The sequence below is a fragment of the Rousettus aegyptiacus genome, unplaced genomic scaffold (genome assembly GCF_014176215.1).
Source record: "Rousettus aegyptiacus isolate mRouAeg1 unplaced genomic scaffold, mRouAeg1.p scaffold_m13_p_13, whole genome shotgun sequence".
Taxonomy (NCBI): Eukaryota; Metazoa; Chordata; class Mammalia; order Chiroptera; family Pteropodidae; genus Rousettus; species Rousettus aegyptiacus.
The window spans coordinates 37,329,465-37,351,703 of record NW_023416288.1 but is presented as its reverse complement, the minus strand read 5'-3'; the positions used below and the strand labels follow the sequence as shown (position 1 = coordinate 37,351,703).

Here is a 22,239-nt window from a genome sequence, read left to right as displayed (position 1 = left end):
ACATAACCTATGACTATAATGGTGGCCTCCGGTCTGATCATGATACTCCGCATTAAGTGAAACAAACTTACTTACAGCACTATAAAATCCTTCAACTGGCCCAAACCTATTTTTCTGGTTTCAAGTTCTTATTTTTCCTCCATGCACCTTACAATCCAGACACATTTAACTTTCTAGTATGCCCTACTAAAATCCAAGGCTTTTGTGGGTGCTTTTATAGTCTGTAGTGTCCTCTCTGAATAAAACTTCTAAATCCTTCAAAACACAGTCCAAATGTTACCTTCCTCTGTGAAGTATTCTTTACCTGCCCTAGACAATGACAATTTACAAAACATTGTTAACAGTCCTATTATAGTACTGGTTACAGTGTATAGCAATGTCAAATTCAAGGAGTGCTGAACAAGAGCAGGAAGGAGCCCCATGTTTGTACCCCTAACAACACAAAAGTCGGCCTCAGAGGGGCTCAATTCATGTTTACTAAAGCAACACTTCCACATTATTACAACTTTTCGAAGTAAATTAAAAAGTGAGTTTAAAGTTAGAAAAGGTGTGTGTTTAGCTGGTCAGCCTTAGTCTACAATCGATGTGACAGACAGACTTTAGGTTACCCACACATGATCCCTGCCTCCTGATAGTTACACCTTCCCGAGTGTGAGCAAGACTTGCGACTTGGTTCCAACCAAAGGAGTGCAGCAAACGCGATGGCCTTTATGTGACCACATGTACATATTTACATAAGAGTGTTGTACTAGCCTATCCTGCTAGACTCTCTCCTGGCTGGCTTTGAAGAAGCAAGCTGGCATGAGCTTTAACAACAATGAGGAAGTGAATTCCACGACGACCTGAGGGAGGGAGGGCGGGAGGGAGCTTGGAAGTGGACCCTATTGCAGCTGAGTCTCTAGATAACCCCTTTCTGGCCAACACCTTGACTCTTGGAGTCCTGACCCACAAAATAAATATGTGCTGTTTAAGGCAGCTAAATCTGTAGTGATTTCTTAAAAAGCAGCATAGAAAACTAATACAATCAGGACCTAAGGTATTTCTGAACACCTTGTTCACACAAAGGCTATGTTTGCTCCAATTTCTAATAAGTATACAACAAACTTACTTCATTAGTTAATATCAGTCAAGCACGTGCAAAATTAAAACATTATGATGTCCTTTGCGACATAGAGCAGTTCCCATATGTCTCATTTAACCTATCTGTCAATACATTCAATTGTACATATACCTAGTATATGAAATAAATATAAGATTAAGGCAATTCTCTTTATAAACACAATATAAACAATAAACATTAAAAAAACTTGGCATTTAATTAATGGTATCGGTAACCGGAAGTAAATAATAACCTACCAACCGGTTACCAGGTGAAAAAATCCAAATGGAGGGGGCTGGAGCACGTGCTAGCAACACTATCTGTTAGCAAAACAGCTCTTCCTGGCTTTGAAGCCAGCAAAGCATCAGAAGTACTTAGGTCAGGCAGCTCTCATATCTGATGCTGCCCAGTGCAAACCACTCCTCCCTCCAGCCCACCATCCACCTTGTGGTTAAGAGAACTTTCGAAATACTCCCAAAGCAGAAACTTCTCAGACCGAGTTTACACTTTAGCATAACAAAGCATATACAAGTATCTCCTATAGCAGATTACTAATTGGAAACATTAACTACTAGAGTTCTTGGCCTTTGGGGGAGGGGGGTGCGGAAGTGATGGGGTAGTGGTTAAGTGTTATTTTCTTCTGTCGCACCCATAAAAGTCCTCAATTGAATGACAGAATATTCAGGAAAAGAAAGTAGATTTCACACTATCCCAAATTCAAACATTTTGGTACTAGATACTGGTGAGAAGTAATGGCAGAATTCAAAATGGTTAGTTAATGGAGATAATCTAACATCTTCAAAACCTACATCTGTCTTGAATATATTAAGAGAAATAAAATCTGCCTAGAAATATATTTTATTCAACATGCTGTTTTAAGAGAGAACCCACACTCCTTCAATAAGGAGGTATGTTTCTTAAGTAACAGAAGGCACCTGAATTACAATCAGCCTACTGAAATACTCGTGGGCACACCACGCCCAAACAAACTCGAGACAATTAGGCGGAGGCGAAAAGCAATCCAGTCCCACCGGTTGTCTGGATTAATTCATTTTACATTTGCACTTCCAGGCTCGTGGATATTTTATATTAGAAGTCCATAAAATTTCTCTAGAAATTATCTCCATTCGCTGGTATATTTAATAGTCCAATTTACCTTCCCTATCCCATTACCACCCATTATAATTGCTTTTATGAAATGAACATTAGCAACTTGACAGTGGAAAAAATGCAGGCGTAAAATAAAGCCAAAAAAAAAAAAACCCTAAGATACCAAGGCTTTTAATTATTAGACCATACTCTTAAAGACCTGATTTAAAACAAACGTGAGTGACAAGAGAAGGCTTTTGTTCACTTAAATGCTATTAAACTCAGCAGTCTGAAAAGATTAACAAAAACTAGAAAAACCTACTTCACTTAAAAATTCCTGTATGTGTTATGATCATATTCCGATATCCACTAACTCAGTTTTAGGAAATTCTAGGAAATTTCTGTAAACTAAAATATCTGGACTAAGCATCTCTCTAATGATTCTCTCTAGAGAAAAATCAAATGAGTGTATATAGCCAAAATAAAAGTCCAAAAGAGAAAAATGAAACACAGAAAGCCTCATTTGATTTGGTAATTCATCATGATGGAACTAGTAACAATTCAACTGGCTACACTCCTTATTGCAAAAAAGTAACAAGTGGTACTGATTTACTTTTTCCTTTTCTATAAATTACACTACAGCCCACATGAGAACTGAAATTCTGAATTTTATTAGTACCATGTTTTCTTAGGAGATATGATTAATACAAACATCAATTAAAATGTTTTATAAAATTACAGTAAGAACTTCCCACTAATTCAGAAATATTCCATTTCTTATTATTCAGATATTACCTTATATGTGCCCAAACATCTATATAATTTATAACTGAATAAACATATTACTATAAATATATACTAAAAAATTAAATCAATGTAAGGCATAATCAAGTCTAACTTTAAAAATAAGATTCCTCAACCAGCTCCTTAAATCTCAGGATAAGAAACATGTTTCCATTAAGTTTCCTTGATAAATCTATCCATTGAAATACAGGTAAAAATCTCATCAAAGTAAATGCCACTGGAAAGATGTTTTTTACACGTGTATGCCATCTTCCTGTCTCAACTAGGATTTAAGGTACAAGCACTTTGATCTGTTCCCATCATATAATAGGAACAGATCATTTCTGATCCCCTTCCAGGCTTTCTCAATTGGGGTTCCTCATCTGAACTACTCTACACAGATTGAGTGACTTTTCTCAAATTTCCAAGAATGACCCATAACTAGAATCATTTTAAATGCACGGGTGAAAAATGTTAACTGTATATGATAGATGCCTTTAGGACATTAGGGTTCAATTCTCTACAGCTATGTGGTTAAGAAAGGCTGCCACAAGTTCCTCGGTGTCAACTGTGCTGCTACTAGGCCCCAATCATCCTAACCCCCAAAAGTACTGAAAGGACGAAGTGCACAAATCCAGCAACTTAGATAAGAAGAGAGATAAACGCTTTACCTTTCGTTTGCTAATGTGCTATGAATTAACAGCCTGGGTGTTAACTATTTCCCCCCTGCTCTGAATGGAATGTATTTAAGAAAATAAACTCCCACAGATATACTGACCCTTAGCTGAAAAATATTATCCAACCTTAAGCAAAATGAATAAAGACAATAACCAGTACATTAAAGAAATAAGAACTATTAAATTGATAAGGCTTCTTCTTTTTCCCTTTCTTTAGCATGCTTTTAAACATACATGTCCTTTGATGATCATTACTGCTAAATGCAAATTTCCATTTTAAAAAGGTAAGCATTTTTAAAATCCAGCTTATCCTTTATTATTGCACTAATCTCCTATTATCAAGAAACTGTCTTTTGTTATTATTATTCCTCGATGTGGTGACTACAGTCCCTTCAACTGTGTTAGTTATAAGCAAATCATAGTAAGGACAACCTTAGTTCTTTTGCTCAAAAACAAGATTTTTTAAAAAAGGATTTTTTCCCTTGATTTTAGGACACAATATTCTTATTAATGTACCAAAAATGACTTTATAACAAGAAATTAGGACAGAGTTGTTCTATATTGAATGTGCAAAGCAGTACTAAAAAGAGGAAAAAACTAAATATTTCCATTTTTAATTTACGCTTACATTAGAACAGATAAATTACATTATCCCACCTTTCCAACTCTCTACCCAAATTTCTCACCCCGGAAAACATGGCAGGGGGCACCGAAATGGAGGGCACGCGCGTCCTGCTCTGTGCCCCACTGCGAGCGGCAGCGCCCACCGCGATGCAGTGACCGGGATGTTTCTCCTTCCGTCTCTCTAACCAGATTTAACGTCAACATCCCTTCATGAACTGGGAAAGGAGGAGTGTCTTGATTCATGTACTAACTGTTTTGAGGTACAGGTGATCACTTAAAACATAACTGAAGAAGTCGCGTTTATTTTCCTCAAGTCAAGTGCACCCTTCTTCCTGTTCCTACATAAAAGCATATCATTTTGCTATTAAAAATTTCCAATTCTTACAAGTGACTTTTCCTGAACTCAAGTCAACATTGCTCTTCAAAATCACCTATGCTTTCACTGCACCTTGTAGGCACAGTTGTGATAATTACTAGTTTCCCTCCTTAAGAAACTTTATTTTTTAAACGCTGTCCAAATTAAGCAGGGCTCACATTAACCATTATCTAAAGTAGCAGTTTACTGGGGTTAAAAATACACACTTCACTACCGCATTTATCCAGTTGAAGTGTACGTAGTAGGCTGCACTGTTTACACGGGCTGGAGGATCAGTTTTACATTAAGTCGATCCAAAGGCGATAACGCCCTCCTTTTTCAAAGTCGCGGTCGAGACCCTCAGAATTGTGGCCTCTAGACACCGCTCATCGCTCGAGCCCCGAGACAGAACTACGTTCAGCAACGGGTCTTCCTTCTCGCGACTTCCTGATACCGAAGCCACCAGCGCCAGGGCTGCCGCTCGGTTTGTGTTAAAACAACATTTGCTCCTTTCACCTCGCGGGGAGAACAAGGACTTTCTGTACCGGGGAGCCACAGAGGTGAGGGTGCACGCGGTGTTTAAAAAACAAACACCGGGGTCTGGCGGTGGCGACGCCGCAGGGGTTAAGGGGCGACTGTCCTCCCAGGAGGGGTGACCGCGCCGGGCCGCGCGGCGAGCCCCCGGCGCTCAGGCTGAAGGAGAAAAGGAGGGTGAAAAGGAGCGCGGCCGCGGCCCACGTGCCGCCCGGGGGGCCGGGGGGCCAGGGAGGGAGTGGGGGGGCCGTACCTCCGAACATGTGCGGCGAGAGGTGAGCTGGTAAGGAGCCGATCACCAGGCGCGGCCCGCCCGGGCCCCCGCCCGCCGGCCGGTCCCTGCCGCCGCCGCCGCCGCCGCCGCCGTCCTCCGGGCTGCTGTGCACCGAGTCCTGCGAGCCGTACTGGCCGCTGCTGCTGTTGGGGATGCTGAAGGAAGACTGCGCGGCGCGAGCCCCCGAGGCCACGGTCCCCACTGCCCCGCCGAGGGAGCGGCTGCGCGGGGCCGCCGCCGCCGCCGCCGCCGCGGCGCCTCCCGAAGCGCCGGGCTGGTGCGCACCGGGCACCTGAGCCGGAAACCGCCCGGCGGCGGCGGCCCGCGCCCCGGCGCCGCCGCCCGCGGTCCCGTTGGCCCCGCCGCCGCTACTGGAAGGTAAATCCGAGCCCGAGTACGCGCGGGTGCGGCCGTTGGCGGCGGCCGGGCCGCTCTGCTTGGCGCCCATGACCGAGAGGGCGGGCGCGGGCGCGAGCGGGCAGGGCCGAGGCGCCGCGGCCGGCCCCGCGGGGGGCCCGCACGTCCAGCGCCGCCGCCCGGCGCCCCGAGGGCCCGTCGGAGCCCGGCGCGCTCTCCTCCTCCCGGGCGGCGCGCGAGGCCGGCGGCCGGCGGGGGCCGCGGAGGACGGGGAGAGGCGCGGGGGAGGGAGCGCCCGGCTCGGGCGGGCGCCGCTCGCTGGCTCCGGCGGGAGGGGCGGCTCAGGTGGCCGCGCGGCCGCCGCTGGTTTCGGTTCTGCCGCGCCGCGCCGGGCCGCTGCCGCTCTCTGCCGCCGCCGCCGCCGCGCGCTGCGCCCCGGGCCTCGGCACCGCCTCCTCCCGGGCGGCCTGTGCTACCGCCGCCATCCTCCCGCTCCCACGGCGGCTCGCGGCTGGGTGGGAGGCGCCCGCCCAGGCTCCGCCGGGGCCACCTTCCCTCCTCCCCCCAGCCGCTCAGCTGTTATTAACGGAGAAAGAGGAAAAACGGGTGGCGCGTGAGAGGAGGGCAGGGAAGAGCGGCGCGCGCTTCCCGGCAACCGTCGCCGCGCTGCCCCCGCGAAGGAGGGGCAGGGGGCGGTCTGGGCCACGGAGGCGGGGGTGCCCGGCAGGGGAAGAGGCTGCCCGGCCCTCGCACCGGAAGGCCGAGAGGCAGCGCGGCTTCAGGGTGCGCCGCGGCCCGTGTGTTTGGGTCGCGCGCGGTGACCCCGCCCCCGCCCCCTCGCGCCGCCGACGGATTGGCTCCCGTCGGCTTGGCCCCACCTCCCCCGGCCTCGGCCTGCCAGCCCCCGTCCCGCCTCCCCAAGGTACAGTGGTGTGGTAGGTGCTACCACCCGGGGACTCGATGATGGACAGGTTGCTGGCCCCGCCCTCCCCTATGGGCCTCGCCCCCTCCTCCGCGGCGGGGCCTACGCCGATTGGAGGGACTGAGCCCCTCCGGGAGCCAACCAGAAGGCGGCCCCTCCTCCTGCACGTGGCCATCCGACGCAAGATAAGATAGAGTGTCCCCTTCACCTTTTCTTGGCTCGGGCTGGGTATGCTTGTATCCTGTCTTGAGCCGTTGAGTTTGGGTGGATGTTAACTTCCTGGTTGGGGTTATTAAATGAGTGTATCTTTCATATGAAGCAGAAGCTCAGCAATACTGATAAAAAACAGAATGGTGAAAACAAAGGAACCAAGAAGGCTGCAGAAGCCAACTTGATCTGAATTAGCCCTAGCCAATCAAGCATTCCAACCCTGGGAGAAGAGTTGGAAGAACTAAGGATAAGCCAGCCTGACCTTCGATTGAAGGGCAAACACTGGTGCAGTGAAAGCTGCACCCAGTTTAGGAGACTTGGGGTGCAGTTCTGGGACCAAAACTAAATTACGTGTAGTGAGCAAATTATTTTATCTTTTCGGACTTTAGTTCCCTTCCCCGAGACATTTTTATTAAATTCCTAGGGCACCTGCAGCTTTAAAATCTGGCAATTTTTCTAAAAGGAATTTATTAAAATTCTCCATTCCCATGATGTAGTTTCTTGGTAGCAGAGCATGGTGTGGATGTCCAGAGACAGCCTGCTCTGACTCTCCCGTTTTGAAAATGCCTAAATTGTCCTCGATGTGAAAATAATAGCAACTGGTGTTTTTGTACAAATTACGGAAATAGTTTGTCTTTTTTTTCCATATTTGTAATGAGTCATTTATGTAATGATTTTCATCACTCTTCAAAGTATGAGAATCAAGTTTTTAAACAAGTGGAGAATATATGTATAGATATACATTTATATAAATTGTATGTATATATGTATCAGATATAGGTGCAATATATAAATATATATACATATGTACATTTGAGAATGGAAATAGAAAGCAATCAATGCAAAGCTAAAATTAGCTCATCCTGTATATGCACTTACTGAAACCGTCTACTTAGTAAGTGGAGAAAGTTTAAAAGGCCGAAGTGGTTACCAGAATGACAACTGTCAGTTCAAGAAGAAATTTAGTGATTTGATCTGATTTACCTTTCATTGAAGGAAGCCTTCAGTGTAAAACTCTGGTTCAGCACGAAATTATTATCAATACTACAAGAATCTAAACTTAATAGAGAAAATTACAAACATTGACTTTAAACAAGGAGCAAAAGACTTTTACAAGTCTCTGGGGAGCTAATGACTGGTAAGTTAGAGTTTCACATTTGTCATTATATGTACATTTTAAAAGTTTAGTAACTAAAAAAAAATTAGTAACTATAATATGGAAAAAGTCCTATTCGATAGTTAAAACTATTAAATGGAAAGATTTAACAATAAAACCAGATGACTCTTAATTGTATCTAGATTTATATTATGCCTTTTATGTTCTTTCCTTGGTCCTCTTCCCTCTCTCCTCAATCTCTCTCCCAATTGGAATCCACATTAACCTGTCAATATGTTTTATTGTCAGCCAAACAGTTCTGATTTCATTTAAAATGTGTAGCTTCTTTATTATACCGTGCTAGTTCTTCAAAAATTAAAAGTGCTGCTCCATTTAAATTGGTACATCCAGGTGTACACACGTAGATAAAGCTGAAATAGTTTTAATGAGATCATACCCGTGCTTCATGGGATGCATTCCATCTTTCATTCCATTTCACTTTTGTAAAATGCTAGTCACTGCCTATTGAACTAATTTTACAACCCACAATTAAGGAATTGTAATCTACAGTTTAACAAATGATGGTTTAAATCAGTGCTTTGCAAATTACAGTGCACAAAAAACAATCATATGGAGACCTTGTTAAAACAGACTGCTGGGCCCCACTGTCAATGATCCTCATTCTGTAGATCAGGGTTGGGCCTTGAGAATTTGCATTCTAACAAACTGCCCAGTGATGCTGATGTCACCAGAGCTCCGGCCTGACTTGGAGAAGCACTGATCTAAAGCAGTGATCCCCAACCTGTTTGGCACCAGAGACCGATGCTCCTATAAGAATCCAATGCCTGATGATCTGAGGTGGAGCTGAGGCGGTGATGCTAGCCCTAGGGAGCGGCTGCAGATACAGATGAAACTTCACAGGCTCATGGCTCACTTCCTGCTGTGCAGCCTGGCTCCTAACAGGCCACAGACAGGTACTGGTTCACAGCCTGGGGTTTGGGGACCCTGGTCTAAAGGATACATTCCTGTACAGAATCAGAACTATTGTTTTAATGTCTCAGTCACAAGAAACCAGAACCCCAGTTCTTTAAAATTCCTAATATTCTAAGCTTTTTCATATGCTCTATTTTTCATCCTTCTACATGATTAAAAGATGATATTTTGAACAATGACTTTTGGGGTTCAAAAATAGTTTGTATTGTTAAAGCACTTCACGTTGACAAAATCGATGGTCAGAAACCCGCCCTGGAACAGATAAACTAGTTGTGGGTTTATCAATAAAAATACCTGACTGGTTGGTTTGCTGTTATCTGGTTTGAAATTCAGACGGAGCGAGTCTCTTCCGTTTGGCATTTATTTTTGTGTAGGCGTGCTTCTCTTTCCTCTTGCCCACTCGTATACTGCGCTGGATCAGACCTTTGAGGTATGGGACAACAGATTTGCACAGAGCAGAAGACCTGTCACACCAATCTTTTCCATCGGCCCACAGACTCCCAACAGGGCTCTCCTGTAGCCAGCACCGGCCTTATACTCTTTGCTAAAGTCTCTGCCATCCCACTTTTTCTCTCATTATAGTATTCAAAAAGTTTTGCCTTTTATTTTGTTTTATTTTTTTTTTAATAAGAGTTATACACTGCCTAGTCTCTTTAACAAACTACAGAATTATATATATAATTACCTATCTTTAAATAGGCCTTTCCTCTTATTCTATTTCATTTTTTAAAGAAAGGGATGGACCATCTAAACATTAAACCTTAATACATCCTACAGAAAACACTGTTTAGGATTTTAGTGATGATTAGAAACTATATCTTAAATTCTGAAACTAAATTTAGTTTAGAGGAATATTTAGGAATCACATCGTTGGGTAATTTTTCAGAGAACATCGATAATTTATAGAATGTATGTAACTAACTTTTATTTTCCTGTCACGAGTAAGCCAAATTCTCTTTTTTTTTTTTTTTTTTTTTTTTTACTCTCATTGATTTCTTTAATCAATCATGTTTGTCTTCCAAAGGATGTAACCAATCATGACAGGGTTATATGCACACACCACAAAGTAGGTCAGCCTAGGCCACAGTTAGGCCTTGGCTCTGTGTGGCTATGGGACTTAGAGTGAGCCACTTAACCTGGCTAGATGCATTTCCTCTGTACAGCACCGGTAGTCACAATACCAGTATCGCACAGCAATTGTGAGTTGCAAAAGACTCAGTCTCTATTTGAAAATACTTTGAAATGTGTGAATAAATACACACATTTTAATCTCAATGTTATTATCCCTAGTAGGTTGTTATAATTTGTATATTACTCTAGCAGTTTGTGAATTGTGCAATTTAATGTATACTACTACTCACTAGAATTGATTTTACCAGTTTGTCTAATTTTAATGCATTATTGAAACCTAAGGATTTATTAGTGATAATTGTTTGGCAGTAATTTGCCAATAAGCATGCACATCACTAATCTTGATGACACTATGGCAGAATGACAAACCTACATCTTTCTACCATAGGATGTATGTATATACATAGATATGAAATTTAATTATCATTAAGAGACGAGAAGTTATTTGAAGAGACTAGAAGCTCTTTGAAATCACTAACATTTAAAGCTTTTTTTTTTTTTTAATCTCCCTTGATTCTACAGGGTAGTTAAATTACATTTTCACTAAGGAGCCTTAGGGGTCCTGAATAGGATTAAATGTGTTATGAAAGCGTTTTGTGTTTCTCAATCAGTGACTAGATCCCTAAGCTATGTCTAACATAGATTTTGGAATCATTTTTCCTTTCTAAAAACAGCTTAAGACACAATGTCAGCACCTGCTAATAAAAATAACTTAATTTTTGCTTATCAGAATGGTACGGAGTATTAATAAGAGCTTAAATATTTATATTATGCCCTATTCTCAATCTACTTAGGCTTGCAAGCAATATATATTTTTAAATCTTTAAAAGCCCTTATTTTAAAACTCTGAATACAAAACAGCCACAAATTATGATGCTTTTCCTCCATTATCAAGAAATCTCTCAGATTTCACACTTAGTAGATAAAGGAATCCCAAATTCGTATTAGAATCACACCGTTGAAGACATACAATTTAATGGAAAGCTGTGTCATGGAGTCAATACCAAGGGAATTTTCCCAGTCTGCAAAAGTGAAGACTAGCTTGGAGAAAACATAGCTCTCTGCTACATAATGTATGTGGTCCCTCCTCCAATGCATAGGCACTCCCCTCTCTGCTTCCTGTCACTTGTTTAAATTACCATGATTATACGTGAATGATTAAAAAGGATTATAAGACATTTTCTCTTACCGCTCCCTCCCTCACAAATAGCCAAAATCCCCAGTAAAGGCAAGCTCCTTATTTTAAGCCTAGATTGTCTAAGCCTCCCAAGTATAGGAACTTTGTTTCTGTTTTATTTTCAACTCTCTACAGTGCCTGCCTCTAGAGATCCAAGACAGTCGGTATATAGGAAACATTCAGTAACTGCTGTAGACCACAAGGGCCAGCCATGACAACACATGTCCTGAATTACTACTGACTTAACAGGCTGTTATTACCGCACTAAGTTTGTATGTTTCGAATTTGCTGTCTTCTACACCTTTCAGCCAGGTCAGTCCATACCTTAGGTGGCAAATTTCCTCCAAGTAGCTGCGGATTGATGTATGCCCCCACGTTAGGCCAGGTCAGAAACGGTAAGCTCCAAATTGCTGGACTATCTTTCCCTGGCCACAAGAGAGTACTGAGCCATAAGACCTGCTGTTCAACTTTCCCCATCTCTATTTCCCAGAAGCTAGATGGGTTCTGGCTGCATTCTAGGGGTACAGGTCCCTCGATCCAGCAGATTTCAGAACATAGCCCTGAACCGGGTCATCCCCAGTGGGTGGGCACATCAGGATACCTTGAGAATGTTTTTATTCATTCAACCAAAAGTGACAGAGCGTTTGTAATGTGCCAGGCCCTGGGCTTAGCTCTGGGAATACAAAATTAAACCAAACAAAGTTTCCTGCCTTCGAAAAACTTATAACTTATAGTCATGGGACATAAATATAAATAAGGAGATGATCAGAGTAAACGCATGCTGTAGCTGAGTGCAAGGGTGGGGGTTGGGTGAAGGACAAAGTGTTTTCCCAGAAGTGACACTGAGCTGATCTTTTGAGAGAGTTGGCTTAAGCAGCCACAGGCATTCCAGGCTAAGGGAGCATGAAGCAAGGCAGAGCTTCGAGCATCTGAAGAACTGCAAGCAATTTATTAGAGCCGGAATGAAGAACAGGAGGCAATGACGTGAGGAGATAGGCTGGAAAAGTAGGTCGAGGCAGAGTCTTACTGGCTTGGTACACTGGGCTGGGGTTGAAATCAACCCAGAAAGCAAAAGCGAAACACTTTCATAAACAGGAAGTAGCACGATCGTATTTACAGTGTAGAAAGCTCGCAGGCAGTACTTTGGGGACAGCGAGGAGGAAAGCACAATGATGTTGAAGACTAGATGGCTGATGTAGGGCAGACTCAACGGCTATTAAGAGAGCAACCTCCACGTGTCCTGGAGACCAATTAGATGTGATTGGCTGTGAAAGTGGGCACTACGGATAACCGAGGCAACGTGTTGCTTTTAAAGGACCCCAGGTACCAGCTGGGACTTCCCATTACCTGCCCCGAAACAGCCTTGGAGGCTGCCTTCCGAATGCAAGCATTGGGATTAGAAAGTCATGACTTTAAAAAAAGAGCAGTCTTTGGTTCAGGGTTTCTGTGTTCTAAGAGGACTCTGGAGATTCAAAACATGTTAGTAGACAATATATTTGGTGAGATTACAATTCCCAAAACAGCCCGTGCTTGCCAGGACTTGAGCAAGGGCCCTAGGTGATGTCTGGTACATCTGCAGATCGAAGGTGGCGGCTGGGAAAGTCCACACTGACACCTAGTGATGTAAAACTGCACTGCCAAACGCTCGAAACCTGAAGCAGTGTATCAATGGGCTCCTCATTTTTGATGCCCCTGCCCCACCGCCCCAAAGAGGGCTCAAGACTCAGTACAGATCAGGTGACTTCAGCTGCCTAGGGTGCAGCCAAGGCTGGTCAGACTTCTTTATGCTGTGTATACTGGTGCAAAGTTCAATCATCTAACAGTTTTCGCCTCTTAATTTTAGGAAATAATTATTCCTGCACATTTTAAAGCTAAAGATTTTACTTGTAGAAGGCTTTTTGTGTTTCCGGTGGTCAGACACTTTAATCTCTAATGAGTTTAAGAGAATTTCTATTTTCCAGGTTCACAGAACAATCGCTTTGGCTGTGATGCCCTGAGCAAGGAATAACCCGCATCAGGGATGGAACAGGTACAGCAGGTACCTGCCCCTCTGTGCCCCTAGCACTTTATCTCCATTCTATTCTCATCAACTATGATGTGTCAAGCACAGAAGAAACGGCAAAGACTGTCCCTTCCATTTTTCCCTTTTTCTTCTATGCACATGGTCAAAATAAGTCAACAGAGATAAGATTTCTATTTTCTTCCTTAATGGGGCAAAATTAGAAGCAAGACTGGATTTTGAAGGCTGCTGCGCTAACCCTGGTGAAAAAAATGATGAGGGGGTTGCATGACAATGTCAATGTACTCAATGCCACTGAGTTGTACCTTTAAAAATGCTTTAAATGGTAAATTTTATGTATATTTTACCACAGAGAGAGAGAGAGAGAGAGAGAGAGAGAGAGAGAGAGAGAGAGAGGCTAACCTGCAGCAATAACGCTGGGAATGGAAGAAGATTTTACAAGTCTCATCAAATTATCAAATTACTGGGTGCAAATACATTTTCATATCATTCTCATGAGCAAAACATGCAGATCATATGCAGACGAACAAATATTAAACTCCAGAACACAAACACCAAAAAACGCTCTTACAAACTCCTCATTGAAGCAGACCTAAGCATCATTAAATAATTTAATCAGATTGCACAACGAAATGTGTTTTTCACCATACATTTAGTACATTTTCTTTTATGACATCTAAATATGGAGCTTCAAGCAAATCATACAAATGGGATAATGAAACGTGCTACACTAAAAGCACACGGATTTAGCAAAAAAAAAAAAATTTTAAAAAGGCGTGAAAAGAAGGAGGGGTGGCAACAGTTTTGACTGTTGTGTATATGAGAGAAGTAAAAACATTTCCAGAATTCAGTTGCTTCTGTGAGTTGAGCATACAAGGAAAAGACAAATTGGAAGGAACTTGAGACATGACTTGTGCAAACAGCAGATTCATAGGTCTTGGTTATGATGATTTGTTACATTTTAGAATTTATAATCTGTTGGAAGGGTGATTCACTGACATTCCAGGGAGAAATTAGAAGAGATCTGGAATTTTTTCAAAAAATGTAACTTTTCAATTTAAACTGTCAGATGTACATCTACCTAGTTTTTCCAATACATCTTTTAACAGATGACTTATTAATAATAAGTTTTATTCTGTTCTTTCATCCCAACCCCCACCAATGATTAGATAAAGAAGTAAAAAATTTTGTCAGGACCAATATTAATGAGGAGTATGACAACTACAGTTAGGATTTCATTTTAAGACAGCATTTTTTTTTCCTGCTGAATTAAAGCTATTTGATAATAGTTCATAAGTTTCAATAACGAGAGATTCTTCTGCAGCTCACAAAGAACTTAACATGTACAACTTAAAAAATTCTTCTTAAGTTCCATCAAGCATAAAATTTACTTAGCTTGATACACGTAAACTTCAGAGAATCAAGAGTTTTGGGTAGCCATGCCAGTTCCTCTAGGATTTCTGTAAACTCAGTCATCATGCAGGGGAAAAGCAAGTCTGTTACCTTTCAATTCACAATACTGGAGTGACAGTGACCCATAGCCAAATTCGAAATGGTGATGGCTTGATAAATTGAATAATAGAAACTGTCTTGTTTTTCATATTTAGTGCAATCAAGCTAATAGCTTTTGTATAATTTTCCAAACTGCCTGATGGATATTTTATGATATAAAATAATTATCTTTCTTGTCAGGAAAGATATAAAGAATCCAGATTTTTTCATTCAAAGAGCGAATAGCCTAAGGAAATAGTTTATATCTGTTGGAGCAGTAATCCCAGGCAATAATCTACAGACCAATGCCAGTCTGGAATGAAGTGTTCGCAGTGAAATAAGAAAAATTAAGACAATGCAGTAGTTGCGTTTTTTTTTTTCAATCTATGAAAAGCTAAATGGCATCAAACAGTAGGATGGTTCCTCAAAACATTAAGCATACTATTACCATGTGATCCAACAGTCACACCTGCGGTATGTACCCAAAATAATTCAAAGCAGGAACTCAAACGATATTTGTTCACCCACATTCATAGCAGCATTATTCACGGTAGCCAAAAGGTGAAAGCAACCCGTATCCATGAACAGATGAATGGCTAAACAGAATGTGGTATGTACATACAATGGGATATTAATCAGACTTAAAAGGAAGGAAATTCCGACACATGCTACAACATGGATGAATCTTGAGGACATTATGCTAAGTGAAATAAGGTAGTCACGAAAGGACAGATGATTGTCTGATTCCACTTATATAGGATACCTAGAGAAGTCGAATTCATAGAGACAGGAAGTAGAACAGTGGTTGCCAGGGGTGGGAGAAGGAGGAAATGGTGAGTTGTTGTTAATGGGTACAGTTTCAGCTTTGCACAGTGAAGAGTTGTGGAGATTGGTTGCACAATCGAATCTAATTAACACTACTGGACAGGTTAAAAATGGGTGAGATAATAAATTCTATGTATATTTACCACAATTAAAATTTTCTTTAAAAATTCTTAAAGTAAAATGTATAGATAAGATTTTCCTTTAGTTTGAGATCATGTCCATTCTACTCTTATGATAGTTGTAGAGAGCAGCAGTAGAGTTGGAGAGATTTGCTTTTTTGCTTATTTGGGCTGTTTTTTAAGTTCCTTATTTGACATAATGAAAAATTGGCAGCCTGATAGTGATTCCTAAACTCATTTTGAATTTTTATTGGCCTCTGAAACCTGAAAGGTGGGGAACCATTGCTCGAGAGATCAGTGGTTCTCACCTTTGATTTTCTTGCCAGCCCCAACTCGCTGGGGTGGTAGGATACACCCCCATCAACCAGAGCAATGGGCTCATTTCATTGTCAGCCGGAATTTTGGCCTTGAAATGGAAAGCTGCATATCAAATGGACGGGAGTCTTGAACACTAGAAAAAGGCCCCAGGTGGTTCCAAAAGGTTCTCTCCACACTCCCAGTGGCATCGACCTCTCTCCAAACCTAGCTAAACTGAGAATTCCTGCTCAATAGTATTTTTACCTCCTGGATGTTTTAGTGGGACTAGAAAGGACCTAGACATCCCATTTATGAATTCACCACATTGCCCTCCCTATGGGGGCTATGCCTTAGCCTTCCAGAAAATGAGTAGGACTTCTAGGGAAGTCAAGTGCTCCTGAAATATCCAGCAACTGATACCATATAAAGGCTTTCTTTATTTCTAACACCAATCTTTCACCCTGAAATCCAAACACATTTTCCTTTACTCTTCCAGGCCAAGTCATTTAGTTATTCTGGGTTTTGTTTCCTCAGGGAGAAATCAAAGGGATGAAGTCAAGTCTTTCAAACTGCAGGTTGTGACCCATCAGTGGGTCAGTTAAGCATGACCAGTATTTTTTTTTTCCTAAAGAAAAAGTATTGAAAGACTAGAAAACATCAAACCACTTCACATGTAATGAAGGTAATTATTGTTTCATGAAACTTTATATATATTCTGGGCTGATACATAGTGTTTCTCTGAATGTGGGCGATATTAGAAATGTTAGAAATCCATTGGTTGAACTCCTTATGTGGTCTCTGTAAACGATTATAGCCTAAAATTCTATGAAGCTCACTTTCATAGTAAACACAGAACTCTCCCTTCGCCCGCACCTGCTCATTATTTGCACCAACAAATCCAAGAACTCCTATCCATCCTCGAGACTGCTGGGGCGTCCCTCGAGCAATCTGTCTTGAGTGCTGACTTGGACGTCAGGCCTTCCTCTGGCTCTCCCCAGGCCCTCGGGATAATGGTTTCCATCGTGCTTGTTCTATGATGTTGGCATTGTTTGTTTGTCCATATCACCAGGTAGGCGTGCTTGTACTTCAGCGAAGTCAGTTGCAATGAGAGGAATGAGTGAAGGAAGGAAGGAACCGACAGCTGGATTTGCTGAAAGCAGTGTTTTTCAGACCGGGTATCTATCAGAATCCCCTGGGAAGCTTTTAAAAATCTCAAAACCCAGACCACACTCAAATAAAGTAGAGCACCGTCAGTGGATTCTAGGTATTAGGATTCTTTAAAGCTCCCCAGGGGCGTCTGACATGCAGACAAAGTTGAGCCCCACTGGTTTAGATCAGGGCCTGGGCTGTTACAGCACAGATTCCAATTCCTTGGGGCTGCAGTGGGGCTTGAGATTCCTTCTAAAACACTTCCGGGCGATAGCGATGCTGCCGATCAGCAGACTACATTGTGAGAGGCAGGGGGAGAGTATTTAATGGATTTTGGCAACAGAGAACGAGCCGAAATAGCAAACTCAACACAGACCTGGAAGTCCGCAAAGGTAGTGACCAGGCTTGTGATTTCTGGAGTTAGCTGCCTGGCATGGTTTCTTACTAGCTCTGTGACCTTGGGCTGGTTACTTAAAGGTTATGATAATGGAGATACAGCAGTATCTTAACTCACTGGGTGGTCGCGAGGACCAAGCAGCATACTTCATGGAGACCCAGGCACATACATGTGCATTAGTAGTAGTATTATTATGTATCCCAATGACACTTACTAGCTTTGTGCTCTTGGTAAATTACTTAACCTCTCTGAGCTTCAGTTTCCTCAAATGTAAAATGAGAAATCATACTTCCATCTTACAAGTTTGGCTTTACATAAATAAATGGTATATCAAGTTCTTAGCACAGTACTTAACCCATGTGCATAGTCAATAAATGGTTAATCTTCAAATTAGTTTCATCTGTATTGAGACAAATTATTCTGACCTCCTGTAGGTACATTCTCTATTGAACCATCTGCCAGATCTCAGAATTTCCTGCCCCCACCCTCCACAGGCCCTAGGCTGTGTGGACAGATGACAAGAGATGGCAGGCTCATCTCACTCTTCCTTTCAGCATGTTATACTTCAGCAGCAGGACTTGTTTTTATTACCCCACTGAGTTCACAGGGGTGAGTTTTGGCAGGAGCAATTATTCTCCTTATTACTTTACAGATGAAGGAGAAATAAACTTGGCTCTGACATGTTGCATTTTTCTCAAGCAAGTCCCATATGGAGGATAAAAGCTCTTAATTCTAATCCGAGCCAGAGAAAATACTCCTGGTTTCACGCCTCTTCAAATCTTCTCTTTCGAAACGCTTTGAAGACCTGCAATGTGCCAGGTGTTGTGCCAGATTCAAAGTAGAACCCGTAACAGAGGTTTAAACAAATTACTACAGGATCACAGCCCCAGGCCTAGGGGGGGGAGAGAGGGGAGCTGGATATATTTCACAGAACAGCTGCTAGTTTGGCTGGGCAGTGAAGGTTAAGGAGGAATCGATAAGTGGGAATAGGGGGAAAGGTGTTCGGGAAGAGAGAACAGCCAAGGACAAAAACGAAGAAGTGGGGGGAACAGCTTGATATGTTTGCGGACTGACAGGCGGCCACGGTGCATGAAGTTGGAGCTAGAAAGTTAGCCTGGGGCCAGATGGTGAGCTAGATCGAAGAGCCTGGACTTTATCCCGTTAGCTGTGGTACGATGACCACATGATTCGCCATCCAGATGGGTTGCATTTGAGAGTAAAAGGACATGCTAACCAGATGGACTAACAGAACACCCAATATAAAACTGTTCCAGGCTAATAGGGACCTCGCCTTGGGAGACCTCTAAGGCCTGACACTCATCAGGTCTGTGTGTTACAGAGGGAATTCTGGTAGCAATGTGGACTGGAAAGGAAAGGTGGTGCCTACAGTCAAGGACGTAGCTAGGAAGGCAGTGAAGATGGAGAAGAGAGACATCCAGGAATGGTTTTGTCAGAAATACAATGGATTGAAGAGACGACGGAGAGGGGAAGAGGCGGAGAAGAAGAGAGAGAGAGAGAGAGGAGGAGCGAGAGAGACAGAGAGAGAGAGTATTTAAAACCCGGCACTCAGCGTTTCCAGGCAAGGTGATGTGGGCACTGAGGAAAACCAGAGAGGAGTAGGTTTCGGGAAACAGTTGTACAGTCTGAGGACCGCTGAGCTGGAGATGTTTGCTAAATATTGGTGTCTGTGTCTGTGCCCAGCAGACATAGCTCAAGGTGTGGAATTCACAGGAGGAGTTTGGAGATACAAACCTTGTCATTATAGGTAATAATTCTAGGAGGAAATTGCTGAAAGGCACCAAGGGAAAGACAGTGGAGAGAAAGGAACTATGAAACAAAGGACGGACTTCTAGGAAATGGCAAGGGACTGGTGGAAGACAAGGAACCAGGGAAGGAAGAGGGAGTCAGAGCAGCAGGTAGAAAAACAGGAGAGGGGGTATCCCAAAAAGGCGGTAGAAGGAGGAGAAGGTTTGGGGAGCACAGATGGAGTTACTCATTTGGAACTCTCCAACAGGCAGAGGATGCTGAAGACTGACACCAGGCTTGACAGGGGAGCGTCCATCAGTGTTGATCTTCTTAGAGCTTTGGAGGTGGACGCCAGGCCACTGGCTGCATGTCGAAGGCAACCGCAGACCACCCTTTCCAAGGGGTTAACAACCGGCAGGGGAGGGAGTCACAGCAGCGTGATGGGGAAGCAGTTTCCTTGCTTGATTTTCCTAATGCTGTTTACGTCTAAGTCTGGTTGTAAACATGTGATTAGGAAATTAAAGAAAAAGCAGCTGAATTTACCCCAGGCCCCCTGGGACTGACTTTCACAGTCATAAGAGCTAAGCTTGAAGCGCTTGTTCTTGTCCAGAGTGATGGTGGCTTTAAACAATTATGTTGAGAGTGTGTTCTCCTGCCCCAAATCTTGATTCAGATTTAACACGGTGATGGCCTAGTTAGGACATTTCAGCATATAATGCTTTTGCACATCAGTTTTGTAGGCCGTTATAGCTTCGCTGTTGCAAATAGTGAAAAGATCAATTAAAAGAATTTCCATGATGAATATTCATGATTTCTGCGTAAGACCAAAGATGGCTGAATCGGTAGGTACCCTCAGAGCCTGCAGAAAGCAGTGACTTGCCAAAGACAAAGGCGGTGTGCGCCCCCTGGAATTCTCAAGGCCTTCGCTAACCTCAGTCTAAAGATATGCAGGCCACTAACCTGGTCCTCATGGTGGATCGTCTTGGGCTCCAGAGTAATAGAAAGCTAGAGAGAAAGCCAGGTAACATAAGGTTACCTGAAGAATGAAGAGAGAGGGCGACTCCATAAAAAGATGGAGCCATCGAGGGCTGCAATTCTTGCCTTCACCTTCTGATGCACGAAGGGATGAGTACAAGTGATTTGTTGTCATTATGAAATGTTCTTACTAGTAGACCATATTAGTTGTATCGATAACAGCTCTCCTTTTGAATCTTGGCATAATTTCCATGTACTTATGATCGTTCTCATTTAAAAGTTTTTGGTTATCTTGCACCTTCAGAATATCTCTGCCATTGCTTTATCATACTGGCTATGGATGCAATAACTTTTATTTCTCAAATTTCGGCATTGACACTACCACAACCCTTCAGTCTCAGGTAACTCCTCCACAATCATGGAGGACTTTACGCACCTGGTCACCATCCTTCTCCCCCCAAGTAGTACCATCGTCCTGGAAGATTTCAAAATCTATGTGGATACCCTCTGTCTTAGTGTGTTCAGGCTGTTAAAACAAAATGCCGTAAACTGGGTGGCTTATAAACAACAGAAATTCATCCCTCATAGTTCTGAGGCTGGAAAGTCCAAGATCAAGGCGCCAGTAGATTTGGTGCCTGGCTAAGTTCCACTTTATAGATGGCCATCTTTTCACTGTAACCTCACACGGCGGAAAGAATAGGGAGCTTCCCGAAGCCTCTTTTCATAAGGGCACAGATAGAATCCATGAGTACACCACCTTCACGACCTCATCACCTCCCAAAGGCCCCACCGCCTAATACCATCACTTTGGGGGGTAGCGTATTATCAACATATGAATTTGGGGGGGATACAACCATTCGGACCCTGGTATCTCCTTATCAGCCTCGTCTCAAAATCTGTCGCCTGCTCCCCCACCCCACAGCAGTGACAGTCACTTCCACGCCCCTCCGGCTGTGCAGTCCCATGATCTTACTCCTGGATGTTGTCATTACTTAAAACTATTCCACCTCTGACAGTGTATAACTTTGGCACTATTATTTCAAAACATTCACTCCTTTTCCCTGTTAACAAAGATCACATCGGACATCGCCGCTCCTGGTTCTCAGGCCTTCACACGGGACTGAACCCTAACACCGGCTTTCCTGCCTCTCCAGCTTGCAGATGGCAGATCACGGGACTTCCCGGCCTCCATATTTGCATGAGCCCGTTCCTATAATAAGTTTTATATAGATACATATATATCTCTCCTCTTGGCTCTGTCTCTCTGGAGAACCCAGACTGGAACAAGACAGTAGCACAAGCGCACCAACTCCCGAAAAGCCCAAAGCACAAAACTTCCAGGTCAAACTGCGAAACAAACTTATGAAAATTTTAGAAAATTTGGTTACGTTATCAAAGGCTGGTGTTTTCCAAAGAAAACACACCTTCTGGGAAGGAGGCTGTTCCTGAAGACGAGATTATTTACTATTTAAGGAAACTTGATTTTATTTAAAAAAAAAAAAAAAAAGGCCAAAAGCCAGGCAGTGGAGTAATAAGGAAGCAAAGCAAGGTGAGCGCCTTATCTGCGCCATTTCCCACCCACTCAGCGGGACACAATGGGACATCGGCACCATCGGGTGCAGATGTTTCCAGAAAGCTCAGGAACGATGGGAGGTGCTGGTGATTTCACAGCCATAATTCATATTAATCTACCATGTCTTCTGTGGGAAGCCCAGTGACAGATGTCATGATCCAACCGCAGTCGTGATCCACTCCCGGGGATCCGGGGGGTGACGGTCGGTTCCAGGGCATGGGAGAAACCGATGCATCGGACATCTGTTGCAAAGACAGTAGGTGACTAGACAGAGGAAGCCAACTCGTAGGGATGTCCCTGTTCATAGCTTTTAGAGACATATGTTG

The 22,239-nt window shown here is 43.2% G+C and overlaps 1 protein-coding gene and 1 long non-coding RNA gene across 4 annotated transcripts in view; one reads left to right on the top strand and one right to left on the bottom strand.

The window, feature by feature from the left end:
* ZNRF2 (zinc and ring finger 2) overlaps positions 1–6,557 on the bottom strand; it is a 70,983-nt gene extending 64,426 nt beyond the window's left edge. For 2 of the 3 annotated variants that reach the window (XM_036230439.1, XM_036230440.1), the window contains exon 1: positions 5,415–6,557. In XM_036230439.1, the coding sequence (XP_036086332.1) occupies positions 5,415–5,883 (469 nt within the window). In that variant the 5' untranslated portion in view covers positions 5,884–6,557. The remainder of the gene's footprint in view (positions 1–5,414) is intronic. The other variant, XM_016123823.2, reaches the window with a different exon arrangement.
* The window catches only part of LOC107499545, a 42,017-nt gene continuing 24,585 nt past the window's right edge, over positions 4,808–22,239 (top strand). The window contains exon 1 of the long non-coding RNA XR_004953949.1: positions 4,808–5,187. This is a non-coding gene — a long non-coding RNA (uncharacterized LOC107499545). The remainder of the gene's footprint in view (positions 5,188–22,239) is intronic.